Source organism: Mesoplodon mirus, assembly GCF_964341445.2.
Source record: "Mesoplodon mirus genome assembly, chromosome: 5".
Taxonomy (NCBI): domain Eukaryota; kingdom Metazoa; phylum Chordata; class Mammalia; order Artiodactyla; family Ziphiidae; genus Mesoplodon; species Mesoplodon mirus.
Genome location: NC_138980.1, coordinates 178,364,705 through 178,378,410, shown reverse-complemented (window position 1 = coordinate 178,378,410; position 13,706 = coordinate 178,364,705). Strand labels below are relative to the sequence as shown.

The window sequence follows — 13,706 nt, the reverse complement described above, 5'->3', positions numbered from 1 at the left end:
ACAGTCCGCAGGTGATGAGTGTGATGTATGAACCAGGTGCAGTTAGATGTACCTGCTGGATGACTGTTTCAGCCCTTCTCTCAGACAGCTTGCCATTCCTGGTTTCTTTTCTCCCCTCAGTACCGAGCCACTGCTCTGCCAGCCTTCAAGTACTATGTGACCTGCGCCTGCCTCATATTCTTCTGCATCTTCATTGTGCAGATCCTGGTCTTGCCCAAGTAAGTACCTACGGTTCTACTTTGTGATTCTCACTGGCTGTGTATTTCTGCTGGACTCAGTCATACTAAGGGTTACGAAGGGATGCACAGTTTCCAAAGGAGTGCTTATGTAACATGGGCGGACGGCAGGCAGGGTGGGGAGAGGACGGCGGGCAGGGGAGGTGATTTCAGGCTCTGTGAAGCTAAGTGGCCCCCGTGTCTTACTCAGTTTTAGTAATTTTGAATTTTCAAAGTGGACATGTTGATTGACCTTCTAGAGATTTTTTAAAAAATAAATTTAACCATTTTACTTTGATTTCCATATTATTCTGATGCTCATGTCTAGGAAATATAACCCAATAAGTTGACCCAGAAAGAGCAAAATCACCAGATGCTGTTTCAAATAAACCAACAACATTATTATGTATTGAAAGGACAAAACCTGCTCTGGGCTTACTTTGCCCACCCCTCCATTCTGATTTCATGTTCTTCTCCCTGAAGCCCACCCTCTCTGCCATCTCTGAGTGTTATGAGTCACTGTCCAGCTTGCCCCTCCCAGAGGAGACCTGGTTACAGAGAACTGGGTAACCAGATTTCACACTTTCACATTTTTCCTCCTACTGGTGAAAACCCAATCACTCCGTGATTCCTAGGTAGATGTTCTCTTATACCTTATTAAGGAGTGGAATGTAAGTCAACTGTCTTTTTTTAAATAAACTGTTTTTTTCTCATCATACAATCTAAAAGAAAATACTTGTCCTTCTTTTAATAATTGGGGATAAGAAAGAAATTTAAGAAAAATTTTCTTTCCACTCATCATTACCTCTTTTGTGAAGGCCATAGCGACCATTTTCAATCTAGTTGGAGTTAGTTGTATGATTGCATTTAACTTCAGCGGTGCAGCCAGCATTTGTGGGCAACCTGAATTGCTGAGGCTGGGTTACAATTTGTCTCATGAAGATGCTGAGCAAACTAGAAAGAAATGGTCTGCCTTTCCCTCCATACCCCAAAGGATGTTCTTCTGGACAACTAGCCAATACCAAGGCATTTAAAGATTAATAACAAGTGATCATCTTATTCATACATGTACATGTATGAATTCGTACATGTACAATCCCAAAGCTATCTGCCCCTTTAGAAGACCTTCCCACTGGCCACCCCCTTCCTCCCCTTTCCCCTCATAAATGAGCATTGAAATACATTTGCCAGATAAGTTCTTCCTCTAGACTTACACAGTCTTCAGTGAAATTTGCCAAGGTCAACCTGTCAGTTTTCCAATGAAAAAAAAATGTTAACAATTAAGCTTCTTCTAAGTTCCAGGCCTCTGCCACATGGTGCAGGAGAGAAACAGCTGTTCCTGTACAGACAAGGCTTATTGAATAGTAAAGCCGAAGGGCATGTAAAAAGTGATGTAGTTGAAACAAGTGTTACCAAGGGGAATGAGCCCTTATTTATACTCTAACGTAGAGACATTCATTCATTTTTCTACATCTTCCTATTGGATGAGTATTTTCATATTTTCTACATCACAATTAAGACAGGGTTTATCACCTACTGTTTGGGAGGGGAGAAAGTGACCAGAGCATTATAAAAGACGATGCCAAAGAAGACAAAAGGACTTCTGGGGACCAGGAAAAACATTCCATGGAGTTATACTTTAAAAAGAAATCAAATTGGTGTCTTTTCTGTCTTCGTTTTTATTTTTTTGTCTCTTTTCTGTTGTGTTGTTTTATGAGAACCCATCGCAGTTCGTTCCCTCGGGCATCATTACCAATTATTGTGTTTCTCTTGAGCAACAAGTTGGATTTTGAGCATGAGGGTTGTGAAATAGGTACGGGTCACATTTCCCTCTCTGTGTTGGCAGTTAGAAGGCGCAGAGTAAGGTCTGCAGACGCCTTTCATGGAGACTTTAGACCTGCACTTTCTATACCGGCCTCACAGTATAGTATAGTATCGTATAGTATAGTATAGTATAGTACAGTATAGTATAGTCTTTTTCCTCCATTTTTCTTTCATGTTAATGTCCTAATTTTTCTTTTTTTCTTTTTAAAAATTCTTACTCTGAAATATTTCAAAGATACAGAAAAGTACAGAGCATAATATAATAAATATGCATTTGCACACAATCCAGATTTCACAAATGTTGAGCCTGTGTCATACTGACTATATATAAGTTTCTGTGCTCTTGGGGACATTATTGGTTGGTATGCCTCCTGTAAACAGTATCTATTATTATGGGTTTTTTTTGTTTATTCAATCTGATATCTTTTTGTATATTAATGTGACTTTATTCATTTGTATTTTGATTCTTTTATTGATGCGTGTGGGCCCACTTCTACTCTCTTATTTTATATTTCATTTACTTTGCTTTTCTTTGGTTTTCCCCATGCCCCAAATCTCCCATCTTCTTAACCTCTAAAGGATTGATCAAGTTTTCTTTATTCTTATTCTTCCTTTACTATATAGGGAGAGCAGAGGGGAGAGAAGGGGGAACCTATATATTTTCTTTCAATGATTACCATTGAAATTTTAACACATATTCTTAATTTAATAAATTATAAAGTTAATCATTATGTCTCTTCTATGTAATTATTTCTTAGGATTTAAGTTCCAGATGGTAATTACAGTCAATATTTATTTAGACTTACTCACATTCTTTATCATTTTATTTGTTCATCAGTGCTTTGTAAAAATTATTTCTTCCTACAAGTTTATTCTCCTTCTTGCTGATATGTATCATTTATTAGTTCTTTTAGTTAGTATCTGTGAGTCGCAATAGCTCCTTTTTTTGTTTGTATTAAAATATTTTTAGCTGCTTTATTTCAGTTTACCCTTTAATAATAGTTTGGGTGTAAAATTCTTATTTTCCCTTAGTATTTTGATGATATTATTACAATGAATTTCAGCTTCTGTTGTTGCTAAGGAAATGTCTTCTTTCAATCCCATTATATTCCTTTGTAAGTAATTGGTCTTTCCTATTTGTATGCTTTTCAGCTTTTTTTTTTTTTTTTTTTTTTTTTTTTTTGCAGGGGGCAGGATTTTTACTATATTGTTTCTAGATATGCACTTGTTCTTATTTCCCTATGTGACTAGTTGTGATTTTTGTTCAGTCTGAGGATTCTTGTCTTTGCTTAGTTCTTAGCAATTGACTGCCTGTTTCACCTCACATATTGCTTCTCTCTTTTTCTCTGTCCTTTTCTCCTAGAACTATTATCAATTGTACATTGTGCTGTTCATTCTGTGCTCCAGGTCCTGTAATTTTTCCTCAAAGTTTCCACCTCTTTAATTCTTTGTGCTGCATTCTGGTGAATTCCTCATCCACAATGAGTTTATAATTTCAAAGATCACTTTTTCATATCTAAGAAGTCTACTTTTTATCTGAGCTTTTCTTATAATTCTCTATTTTGCCTATGCTTTTTATTTTTTTCCATTTATTTTCAGATTTTAAACATGTTGTATGAAAATATCATTTGTTTCTTTCTGTTATTTATGGTTCATAAGTGCATGAATTCTGTTATTTACTCTCACTATTGTTTCTTCTGTGGTCATGTGTCTCCTTGTGTTATCTGTAATTTCAACTGTGAGTTCATCAAAGCCAGGGTTTAGGTCCATGGTGATCTCATGTGTTCTGAGTTCTGAAGACATCACTATGATATAGTTTTCACTGTATCCCTGCCAGGACCTCTGGGGTTCACCAGTTCAAGCCACAGTATTTTAAAAAAATACTTAGGCCATGTGAGTTTGATTAGCCCCTTAACGTGGATCAGGATTGGGGATCTCAGTTGTCAAAGATTATTCCTTTTCCACTTATGACCCTACATAGGTACTTGGCATCCCTGAAAATTACCAGGCTGTTGGGCATAGTTTTTATGTTTCCTGATAGGATAGGCCTTTATGCCTTCTGACTTTATTCAAGAGCTCAGTTCTAGTTTTCCATTGAAAAATTCATGTGAGCATCACCAACCTTGTACTGACATTAAATCTCACATTCACTCCATGGCATGTATCAGCCCCTGGTCCCTCCTGGGCCACTTAGCATCAGTGCCTCTTGGCATTCTACTTTGAATACCCTCTGTGTGTCTAGTGTGTTCTCTTCCTTGCTCTGAGGGCATCCATTTAAAAATAATAATTGTTATATTTTATGAAGCATGTTTATTGAGATAATGGTGCTTCTCACTTTTTCTAATATGCCCTAGCTTGTTTTTAAATATGCTGAATTACAGTTTTACTTTGTTTGTTCTTTTGGTAAACTGCTTCATGTTTTGAGGGGGTGGGGAAAGAGAGAAATGATTAAATGAGTGAGTAAATGAATAAATAGTGAGTGAATGAATAACTAAGTAGGAACTTAGAACCTTGAAAGGACCAGAAAGGGGAAGTGTTTCCCTGAAAGGGGGCCTTACATCATCCCTTTTGGGCCCATAATTTTCAAATCTGGTTCTAGTCTCAGGGTTTGAGCAGATGTAATTAAATTATTCGTTGGACCCTCTTTTTGGAGTTGTTCTCTCACTTCTGTCAGCTTTGTACTATAACTTTATCAGAAATGTGAGCTACCTTCAAAGACCAGAAATGAGCGAGCATGAATTTTTACATTTTTTAGTAGTTTCATTCATATTGTCTGCCAAACTAAATAGATTATGTTAAACCATTCATGGCAGTTATTAAAATAAGAATGATTTTTTCTAATAAAGTTCAGTGAGATATCATATGTTTCATTACCCAAGCAAAATTAAGAATAATAACATTTTCCTTAAGGAAAATTAATAGCAAATTACAATATTAAATGTCTTAGAACTATTATTTCCACTGAGATGCTTTAATATACATTCTATTACTCATGTTAATAATCAATGTTCATTAATGATTTAATAATAATTTCAAAAAAGTTGCTTTTATTTTGTTATCTTCAAAAAGGAAAAAAAAATAGGAGAAAGTTTAATGGTAGAATCGTTCATGTCCATGGAAAGAAGGCTTGGTTTTCTAAACAGAAATGATGGAGAACAACTTTTTGTGAAGGCAGTTTGCTTTGGTGGGCAACCAAATTGGTTGGCCCCCATATTGGATTCCATGAAGGTAATTTGCTCCCTGCATACCTTGATGCAGTGGATGTGAATCTTTGGGCAAAGCAAAAAATAAAGAAGGAAGAGAAGAGAAGGGAAGTGAAGGGAAGCAAAATATGAAGCAAGATAATTCTCACTGTCCAAGATAAATGAACCAGGTACCTTTTACTGAGATGAACAATATTCAACTCTGGATTCAGGTCACCTGAAAGTAAGGAAATGCCTCACAATTAGTAACTTGAATATAAGTTAGAAGTTTTGTTCCTCCATAATCAAAAGCCCGAGGTCCCTCAGATTCCTTGGGAGTCCTGGGTCCCTCCAGAACACAGCTCTGCTTTCCCTAGAGTTTGGTCCTCCTCTTCATTTCTAAGATGGCAGCATTCACATTCTGAGCAACAAGATGGAGGAACAGACCGAGAAGCAGAAGGCAAAAGCATTTATAACTGAGTCTCTGCGGACGCCTCCAAGAACCTACCTCAGGACACTTTGATCTATAACTCAAGACTGAAATCTTAATCACATGTGCAAACCTAGCTGCAAGGGAGGCTGGAATGTGTAGCCTTTAGTCTGTGTAACAGGGTGCCCATCTGAAAATTCTATTATCAGGAAAAAATGGACTTCATGAAAACCAGTAATCTCTCCAGGAATGAAAGGTAATTTTAGTTGTGGTTACCTATATGTCACTGATACAGTAAGATTTGAAGGACAATAACAATAAAAAGGAAGCTGAATGTGTTTTTACTCAATGAAACAAGCCATTATACTTTTACTTTGTATCTGGGCAATATTCTGAACATTTGTAATAAAAATAGAAATCCATAAGAGAAATTCATACATACATTCTGTCCATCATTTGTGGAATCACTCTACAGCTGTTTATCAAGCTACCATATACCAAGCATAGTTCGAGATGCTGGGAAAGCAGCAGTAAGTAACCCCCCAAAAGTCCTTTCTCTCATACAGCTTACATTCTATTAGGAGGCACAACATTAATGTAATAAACAAATACATATTAATTCAGTTGTAATAAGCTTTAAGAAAAATGAAAAGAGTAGGCTACTATAGAGGAGGGAAGGTGGTAATTCAGATGAGGGCTGTCAGGGAAGACATCACTGATTGACTGATATTGAAGAGAAGTCTGAATGAATTGAAATGAGAATTACATGGATATCTGGCAGAAGAACATTCTAGATGATGGAAGTCACAGGTGTGTTCAAGGGCCAGCAAGGAGGCAGGATGGCAGGAGCAGAGTAAGCCCTGAGAGAGTATGGAGATGGGGTCACAGGAGCAGTGAGATGGGCAGGTCATGGTGACCTTCACAGGCTACTGGAGAGCTTTGGATTGAATGCTGAGTGTGATGAGAAGCCCTGGAAAGTTCTCAGCTGAGGACATGCTGTTGCTGTGCTTGGGGTATTGTTCTTGCTGTTCCAGAAGAGGGAGAGGGTGGGAATAGGAAGACCAAGGAAGATGATGGTTTGCACTTGAGTGGCAGTTGAGGTGTAAAAAGTGATCAAATTCTGAGATGTGTTATGAAGAGCGATGAGGAAAGTCTTGCTATTAGATTGGAGATGAAGAATAAGAGAAAGCTAAGTTCTGTGGAGTATTTTTTTGTTTGTTTTTCGTTTTTGGCCTGAACAAATGGAAAAAATGGGCAGCCATTTACAGAGAGGGAGACTACAGGGGAAGTAACAATTCAGAGAGGAGCATGGAATGAAAGGCTCAGCTCTGAGCATCAAAGGCATGTGTGTGCATATTAAATGTCCAGGTGGTGGGGCTTCACGGTGGGGAGGGGAGGGTGTATGTAAGCCAGCGGTTCATGGAAGGAGTCATGGCTGGAGTCATAATTTGGAAGAATCAGAGCATAGGTAGTATTTATATCCCTGGGAGGTGATGAGCTCACCTAAGGAGTAAGTGTAGAAAGAGAACACCACGGACCTTTGGAAAATTCAGGTCTTCAGCCCTTATTGTTGGCATGAAGTGGAAGCTCTTAACTCTGCCAAATGTAACTCCTTTTCCCTTTCCAGCCTCACAGGACTTTCAAGTGGGTGGAACACCTCAAAGCTGCTAAGTCCTATTATCCGAGAAAGGCTGCAATAACTTGTAATGGTGATGAATATTTAAATGCCTTTTCTCCTTTTCATTCTTTGATTCTTTCTTTTAACAAAGAACCTTTCATTTTGAGGTTCTATCACCTATCACTTAAAGAGGGGGAGATTTTTATTATTTCATGCTAACGTATAGTTAAAGTTTTTTTTTTTTCCCCTTTGGTTCTTATTATCATTGCTAAATACCATGTAACAGACGTGAACAGAGCTTTGATGAGAGAATCCACATCATTCTCAGGGGGAGAAAGCTGAGGGCACAGAGGGAGAAGGGATATGAAAGTCATCACATTAAACAGAATTCCAGAGAAAGACGCCATTATTTACCCATAGAAATGGTTTATAATTAATATAACTCTTACACTTTGGGGGAAGGATGTATCTCTCTGCTGCATTTTTCCTGTCAGCAAAAGTGCATCCGCATCTCCATCAGGACCACCTGTAAGCAATAAACTAACTGGCAAAAAACCAAAAGGAGCAAAGACCTTGTCTCAAATCAGCCTTTTCCATATACTGTGACAATACACTGTATTAAAGTGTCCAAGTCAAAAATTATCACTAAGAAGTGTAATTTTTCTTGCCTCCTGACAGGGGAGAGTCAAGTTTGCTTTGCAGTGAGTATATAAATCAATTATGCCTGTTTGTTTTTTTTTTTTTTTAAAAAAAAAGCTTTGCAACCAGAATGTTAATTAAAATTGATTGCATTACACAAACAACCAGATATTGTTCACTGTATCCATGCTTAATGAGCCTGAACACGCTTTTGATAGAACAAGCAAGATAAATGGTTATATTTAAGAGCTTTTGACCAACGATGAATTTGCCTTAGGGTAGTTCTTGTTCTCTGGGATGAAAGTTACATTCAGCCAGACAAGAATGTCAATGTCTGGACTGGAACAGTGGATAGCCTACCCTGGTGGAGCAGGTCACCCAGAATGTGAGCCACTCTGGGTCTGGATCTCAGGTTGTGACATCATGTTCTGCATACAAGATCATATCAACTACACAGAGAGATAGTTGTACTTCTTCCTCTCCAATCTAATGCCTTTTATTTCATTTTCCTGCCTAATTTCCCTGACTAGAACCTCCAGTATAACATTCCATAGAAGTAGCTGTGGCACACATATGATCTTGGGAGGAAAGCATCCAGTCTTTCATTGTTAAGTATGATGTTACCTGTGTGTTTTTCAAAGATGCCTTTTATCAGGATAAAGGAAATCCCTTTGATTATAGTCTGTTGCGTGTTTTTATAATAAAAGGGTGTTGGACTTTGTTATACTGAGCTATTGAGATGATCATGTAGGTTATCTTTCCTTTATTCTATTAATACTGTGTATCACATTAATTGATTTTCAAATATTAAACCAACCTTGCCTTCCTCAGATAAATCCCACCTGGTCATGGCATATAATCCTTTTTATATGTGACTAGATTCAGTTTGCTAATATTTTGACAAGGATTTTTGTATCTATATTCATAAGAGATATTGGTCTCTAGTTTCATTTTCTTGTGCTGTCCTCGTCTGGTATTAGTATCAAAGTGACACTGGCCTCATAGAACCACTTAGTAACTGTTCTGTCCCCTTTATTTTCTGGAAGAGTTTGTGAAAAAGTGGTATTAATCCTTCCTTAAGTGTTTTGTTGAACTCACCAATGAAGCCATCTGTGCATGAGCTTTTCTTTGTGAGTAGTTTTTATTTTTGTTTTGTGTTTTAATTACTAATTCAGTTTCCTTAATTTTACAGGCCTATTCAGATTTTCTATTTCTTATTGAGTCACGTTTGATAGTTTGTGTCATAACATACTTTTAAGAATACTCATTCCTGCTTTAATGAGCATTTGTCATCCATTCCACCAAAACACAGATAATTCATCGTATCAGGACCACTGTTTTCCCTTATCTACCTCTCATCCCCCTTTAATGGATTCTGACATTTGAGAAGAAGCAAAGTAGGGGTCATCAGATACATTAAGGAAAATATATCACCAGATACTGTTCACTGTATCCAGTGGATTATTATAAAATGTGGGAGTCAAATTTTAATACCCTTATTGTTTTCTTGGGCTCTAATATAGCTGTTTGACCCAATTCCAGAATGTTCAGGATTTCTATCAAGCATCTTCATGGTGGAATAATTATTCCTAACAACAAACATTGAAATTCACTTTAGAAAACAAGAGCCTATGAAACTCACTATAGTACATGAATCTCTTATTTAAGTTCTGATTCACAAAATAAGTCATGTGATTTGAACATAGATTAAACCATGATAATTGTCACTAAATCTGTTGAGATTTGAGTAATTAAAGGCCAGTATAATTCATTATCACATCCATTCATAAGGAAATTCAGCTATGGCATATCCTATGGAATATGTAGATATTGTCTCCATACTTCTAATTAAAACTGAATGGTTGGCTCTTTTTCAAAGGGAAAAGGAAGAAAGTTGAAGTAACTGATTTTAATTATTCCTAAGTTTCCATCTAACCACTAATGCTATCATAGTACCTAGAAAAAAACCTTGAGTTAATGGATTAGAGTCCTGTAAAGAGAATAGAAATGGCCTCAGGTATTTCACCATGGGAATTTAATAAAGTGAAGTGCTTACAGAATGAGGCGAAAGCTGAGAAACCAAACAGGAAGGCAACCAAGAGGTGAGCAAGGGAGGAATATGCTACCACCCTACATTTGAAGGGACACAGGAGGGATATGGTATCACCAGAAATGCAGGATCCTGGACTTGCCTGCAGAGACTAGAACCATGACCAGGCAGGATTTTTCCCCGACAGGGATCTGGAACCTCAGAGACAGCAGGAGTTGCAGCCCGTTCAGAGAATGACTGCTACATAGAGAGTGAGGAGAGATACCCATGCTTCCTCCTTCCCCCTTCCAGTCATTCCCCGCTACTTCCCATTGGCCAAACCTTGTTAGAACCAGTTGGCAAAGAGTCTGGAAAATGGAGTTTGTAGGAGATGGAATGGAAAAGTGTTTGAAAACAAACAGGAAATTACCAGCACACTTAGTGATGAATTTTCCCAAATTTGTTGAAATACATTAGCCTCCAAAGGCAAGAACCTCTGTGAACAGCAAGGTGAATAAATATAAATAACACTACATGTGGTGTATTATACTCAAACTGTTGAAGCCAAAGAAAAAAAGAAGGAAAAAAAAAACTGTAAATGAAGCCAGAGGAAAAAAGACTTTTCATACAAGGCATCAGTGATGGAAATATTGGCTGACTTCTTATCAGAACCACTGATATAAGCATAGTCAATCCTGAATTAAATATTCAGTAAAAATATTCCTTTTTTAAAAAATGAGATGAAAGACATTTTGCAAATGAAAGAAAGCTAGAGGGATTCATCACCAGCAAACCTATAGTATAAGAAGTGCTAATGGAAGTTCTTCAAGCTGAACTGAGACGATACCAGAGGCAAACCTGAATCTACAGGAGGGCATGAAGAGCAGAACATGCTTAATATGTAAGAGTATAAAAGACTCTACCCTTATATTGTATTATTTTTTCTAAAAGACTGCTGATCATTTAATGCAAAAATAAGAACTACACTAAGAATTAAGATGCAGAGAAGAGCGGGATTATATTGTTGTCAGGACCTTATGTATTTTCAAAGTGATGCAATATTAATGCTAAGTAACTTCTGATAAACTAATCATGTATATTTTATTTCTTGAACAATCACTACAAAGTACAAAAAGGTATAGATAAAAAATCAATAGAAGAAATTAAAAGTCCTATGAAAATATTAGATTAATGAAAAACAGCAATAAGGGAGAAACAGAACCAAAAATACATGAGACAAATAGAAAACAAATAGTAAAATGGCAGATTTAAAATAAAGAATATCGACAAATATAATGGACCACACCATACAAACCAAGCAGTAGGACAATAGACAAGAGATGGTAATATGGTAGGTTTATTATTAAATGTATAAGGACTAAACACTCCAAATAAAAGCATGATAAAGCCACATACTGTCTACAAGAGATGCTCGTTAAATACAGAAGGAAGTTAGGTTAGAGTTAAAAGGATGGAAAATAGAGATCATATAAACAGTAAGCATACGAAAGTTACTGTACATATGTTGATATCAGACAAAGTAGACATGAAGGCAAGAAGTGTTAACAGAGATAAAGAGCAACATTGAAAATTGATGAAAAGTTCAGTTTGTCAGAAAATGTAAACTCATTAAATGGCAAATACTTAAAACACAGCTATAAAATACTTGAAAGGAAAAAAACCTGAAAAAAAAGAGAGAGAATTAGACAAATCAATAATCAGATTTAGATATTTAGTATCCCTTTTATATCTTACTATATATAAGGATATTGAAAAGCTGAGCAAGATTGTCAACCTATGAATTGGCATTCATAGAACACTAAGTCCAACAGTAAAATACATGTTATTTTAAACTGTACATGGAACACTGACCAAGATATAAAATAAAATCATCTCAACAAATTTGAAAAGATTGAAATAAATATGAAAAGATGAAAAACTTACAGACATACCTAACTACACCAATGCCAACTTAGAAACTGAAAACAATAGAATATCTAAAAATAATCCCAACTATTTCAATGTTAAACTATATACTTCTGAATAACCTATGAGTCAAATAAAAAATTCAAGACAAAGTAGAAAATGTTTGGTATATCAAAGTAAAATGTGTGGAATGTATCTATAACACTAATTTAGAGAGGATTTAGAGAGCTTTAAAACACTTATATTTGAAAAAAAAGAAAGTTAAAATCAGTTATTTACATTTCCAACATAGGAAGCCAGAAAAAGATGAGCAAATCCAGTGAATAGAAGGGAATTTATACTAAAGAAGAAATCAGTAAAACAGAAAACAACCAACAGAAAAAACAACCAACTTTTGGCTAAAAGTTGGTTCTTTAAATTTTTTTTAAGTGCCTAACCACTAGCAAGACTGATCAAGAATAAAAGAGCAGTAATCACAAACCACCCAAACTAATAATATAAGGAATAAAGTGGGATTTACTACAGATCCTACAGGTTTTAACAGGATAAATATGGAATGTTATGAACTACTCAAGGCCAAAAATATCTACAATTTAGATAAAATGGGAAAATTCATTGAATATACAACTCATCAAAACTGACGTGTATGTAATCAAAATTTAAATGGGTATTTATCTACTAACTGTATTAAATGTTTTTTTTTTTTTACTCAAGTGATTTCTGTATGAATTTTACCAAACATTTTAAGAAAATAAGATAGAAAGAACTGGTCAAATACTAACAAATTTCATAATTTTGGATGGATGAAAGTGTCCTATTCTTGGAAAGACACTCAAAGATTGAGGCTACAAACCAAAGGCCACTTCTGTGCCATCTTTAAAAGATGTAGCTAAAATTAAAAGATAGAGAAATGTTGGAAATAAAGGATGGAAAAGGATTATTTCAGGAAACAGCTTACAGAAATAGGAAAGCTGCAATAATATAAATTTCTTACAATGTAGAGTTCAAATGAAAGGCATTTAGCATGAAAAAAGAGACATATTACAGTACAACCACCAAGAAAAGTTAAGAATCATAAATCTTTATGCACTCCAGCATCTCTCTGAAATAAACAGACACTATTAAAATGTTCAGATGTATTTACAAACCCACAATCTTAGTTGGAAGTATTAATACATTCTAAAATTGACAAACCAAATTGAGACAATAAGTCAGCCCACTGGGGATCTAACTAACTCATCAGGCTCTGACAATAGATATATTGAAAGGACATGCTTTGTTTCCAGCAAAAAGAGAATATAAATATATATCATTTTTAGATATTCATAAGACATAATAGAAATAGAATGTATTTATCACATCACAGAAGAAAAAGAAATTGTCAAAGTAGAAATAACAGAGACCACAATCTCTGATCAAACCTAATGAAATTAGAAATAACAAGGACAGACCAAAAATAATCTCCTTGTGGAATTACTCTTGTATTAAAAGGAAATGGAAATTGAAATTATAGGCTTTTTAGAAAATAATTACAATGAGTAGCTATAAATCAAGAACAGTGGGATTTGGCTAAAGCAGTAATCACAGGAATATTTATGTCCTTAAATGCATTTATTAGAAAATACAAAATATTGGCAGTAAATGACAATCAAGAAAAAGAACAATGAAAGTTTAAATAAAGAAGGAGGAAGGGATTATTTTAAGTTAAATCAGAAACCAATAACATAGAAAATGATCAGAAAGCATAGATCTTAATTATAAACCAAAAGTTCATTCTTTGAGAAGTTCAACAAACATGCAAAGCTTCAAAAGTTTGATCTAGAGAGAATAAGAAAAATAACAT

General features: G+C 35.5%; 1 protein-coding gene across 2 annotated transcripts in view; it reads left to right on the top strand.

Annotated features, from left to right (window-relative positions):
* The window catches only part of ADCY2 (adenylate cyclase 2), a 436,230-nt gene that overhangs the window by 334,674 nt on the left and 87,850 nt on the right, over positions 1-13,706 (top strand). For both annotated transcript variants that reach the window (XM_082623793.1, XM_082623794.1), the window contains exon 14: positions 121-218. In XM_082623793.1, coding sequence (XP_082479919.1) covers positions 121-218 — 98 coding nt within the window. The remainder of the gene's footprint in view (positions 1-120; positions 219-13,706) is intronic.